Here is a 3,071-nt window from a genome sequence, read left to right as displayed (position 1 = left end):
ATCTTAAAAATAGAATTTCTTTAAATTGCAACATGATTTAAATTAAAATGTAGAACTTTTTTACGCTTGGAAAATAAATTAAAAAATTAATTTTTCTTTTTATTAATAATGATATTTTTAACTGCGCATAGCACAAATATATACAAAATTGTTAGCATATCATGATTCTAATCTTCTTCTGAGTCACCATCCTCGCTTTCATCTTCCAGTTCCGGCATGGGAAAACGTAATAAAGCTGCTATCCCAGTTAATTGATCTAATTCTGAAAAGAAATTCATAATTTTATTTGAATACAAATAAATTTATTAGAACAATAAATAAGTTTCTTTATTAAGCATTTTTTTAAATTTCAGCTGAATCACTTGTATCGTTTATATTAATATAAGACTTACGTTCACCCGAAACATGTAAACTCGAAAATATTTTGACGTCGCCACCAGAGTCTTTCACATTTTCAACTAACTCAACGTATTCCTTTCTCTGTGCTATGTCTTGACATCTGAACATTTGGATTTGATAAAAGTACAAAAAAAATATAATAAAATAAAATTAATTATAAAATTAATATTGCAACAAATAACAAGCTTAAGAAAATCACCTGAATAATTTGTCTGATATAAGCAGAGTTTCTACTGCTTGAGCAGCACTAGCTTTTTCAACATGCTTCTTGCCATAAAATGCTCTAGCAGGATCCATTTGAAGAGTATTGTAAAATACTTCTAAAGCTCTTACTTCTCCTGCTGCTTTGGTATCAGAAATTCGGGAGATTACAGCAGGATCGGCTAGAACTTCTATTATAACACGATGAATTAGAATAAATATAAAGATAATAACACTTTTCAAATATTATATTCATTCAGATTTCATATATATCTATACCTTTTAATGAATGTTTAAAACCCGAACTAGCATGAACTAGCAAAAATTTACTTTTATTATCTAAAATAATTTTATTATCAGATTTAACAGCTTGTTGTATCATATAATCCATAAATTGATCTTTCACAAATCCAGGACTAGCAAGAATAACACATTTCACTAGATCAAAATTGATGTGCCTTAATATGCCTTGCATAATGCTCTCGTAAAAACGTGTTAAGCCCTAAATATATATCAAATTAAAAATTTTATTTAGGCTCATCTATACAAAACATTTTTAATATTGACATAACGTTTTTCAAACCTTTTCGTGTTGTGAAACATTTCCTTTCCTTTTCCTTGGTATAACTTGATCGATTTTTGCACGGACTATTGTCATGTTGGAAGTTATCAAACAAATTTGTGCAATGCCTTCTTGCATAATAGCAGCGGCTACATCAGCATTCTAAAACAAAACAAAAGAGAGCATTATAGCCAAATATAAAATCTTTGTTTTGAAAAAGCATTAACCTGTGCAGGGTCGCATGCAGTATCAACTCTTTCCAAAGAAATAGAATCCCATTTAGCTTTAGTGATACTAAATTTCCGATTTTGTTCAACATCCAATGTGTGATATGCTCCTGTCTGTAAAATAAAAAAACAATTAAATATAATTATAAATAATTATCTGCTGATTTAATATTTAAAGCAATAGATGTTAAACATGCATACAAATAGATATACAGAAGAATAAAACATAAGATCCCATCATTGAAATCATTATGTTTGGATAATCCAAAATTTAAGAGAAACAAGTCTTCTAATACTTTAATAACGCATATAATAATATAAATAAATATTTTTATTCAAAATTAAAAAATTAAAACAATTTACAATCTCAAACAAAAAGCAAATACAAAAATAACAAAGCTAAGTTGAATGAAATTGCTAATAAAATGTTTACGACTGTGAATACAAATACAAAATAGATCACATTTACATTAAAAACATACAAATATCATGTTTTGACCTACAGAAATCATTTTTAGTAAAAGAAAATTTTATTTCCTATAAAGATTAGCACAATGTTTATGTACATGCGACTTTATTATTAACTTAATTTCAACCTTACATTATACACTAAAGATGAAAATTTAATATCGTTTAACTTACTTTAACATATCTATTTTCTTCCACGTTTCTACCTTTAAGTCGTAAAACACATGCCTGCGTATCAAAATCAATATTTTCTACACATATCGTTAAAGTAGTTCTGACTCTATAACTGTTAGAGCTACCAGTTGCTGATTCCATTTGCACTTTTCTAAAAAACAGTGAAAAATAAAATTGACATGATGATATTGATTAAAATTAAATGAAATATTATTTAAAAAATATAAAACTTGAATATACCTGATAGTAGAACAGCTTACAAAGTCTCCTTCACTAATGAGATTATAGGCATGCCACATATCCTCTGTATTTTCAGGGACAAGAGACACACGCCTAAAGATTACATTAAATTTTATATTTAATCTTAAGATTATATTGGAATATCATAAAGATTATATTATATATAAAATATATATTTACCCTTCTCCAAATTTATCTACATTCCTTGATATTAGCTTCATTTTCAATTATTTTTATCTTAAATATAAAAAATCATTTTGTATAATATAAGATATAACTTTATGAATAAAATTTAATATAAATGCACATTTCCATAAAAAAAATATTGTGACAAGAAATTTAACATAATTCTGAAGCTTATTATTAAGAAACAAACTGATTATATTTAAGTATATTGTAAAAGAAAAGCAAACTTGTATAGGTTAAATCATAATATCTCACTTAAAAACATCAAGGAGTCAATATAAAATCAAGAGTTTACCTTTACATTTATTGCACGATTATATCTTTAGGAACATTATTGAATTCATATTTTCTTTATTCGAAGCGTCGTACAACGAATTATGCCATATGTCAAACATGATACCTCACGCTTTTCGATCGGCGATTTATTTGCAACAATCGCAACCTTCCAAACCTTCGTAATGTGATTGGTAGATAATATCAAATTTACCTTCTACAGATGGCGCTATTCGTATATTTGTATTTCATTTCAATATATATTTATTTTTTTGTTCTTATTTGTATGTACAGAGTTCTCTTTGGTATATATGCATATACATATATATACAATATATATA

The 3,071-nt window shown here is 26.4% G+C and overlaps 1 protein-coding gene across 2 annotated transcripts in view; it reads right to left on the bottom strand.

Moving 5' to 3' along the window:
- Positions 1–90: 90 nt before the first annotated feature.
- The window catches only part of LOC108687450 (protein pelota), a 5,594-nt gene continuing 2,613 nt past the window's right edge, over positions 91–3,071 (bottom strand). The window contains exons 1-10 of one of the 2 annotated variants that reach the window (XM_018193215.1): positions 2,753–2,892; positions 2,452–2,508; positions 2,272–2,364; positions 2,032–2,182; positions 1,390–1,503; positions 1,184–1,324; positions 880–1,102; positions 599–791; positions 393–499; positions 91–262 (exon numbers count right to left, since the gene is read on the bottom strand). In XM_018193215.1, coding sequence (XP_018048704.1) covers positions 168–262; positions 393–499; positions 599–791; positions 880–1,102; positions 1,184–1,324; positions 1,390–1,503; positions 2,032–2,182; positions 2,272–2,364; positions 2,452–2,492 — 1,158 coding nt within the window. In that variant the 5' untranslated portion in view covers positions 2,493–2,508; positions 2,753–2,892 and the 3' untranslated portion in view covers positions 91–167. Of the gene's footprint in view, positions 263–392; positions 500–598; positions 792–879; positions 1,103–1,183; positions 1,325–1,389; positions 1,504–2,031; positions 2,183–2,271; positions 2,365–2,451; positions 2,509–2,752; positions 2,893–3,071 lie in introns of those variants that run through there. The other variant, XM_018193216.1, reaches the window with a different exon arrangement.

The sequence above is a fragment of the Atta colombica genome, unplaced genomic scaffold (assembly GCF_001594045.1).
Source record: "Atta colombica isolate Treedump-2 unplaced genomic scaffold, Acol1.0 scaffold207, whole genome shotgun sequence".
Lineage (NCBI taxonomy): Eukaryota > Metazoa > Arthropoda > Insecta > Hymenoptera > Formicidae > Atta > Atta colombica.
The sequence above is the reverse complement of the archived record's forward strand: the minus strand, read 5'-3'. Positions and strand labels throughout refer to the sequence as shown.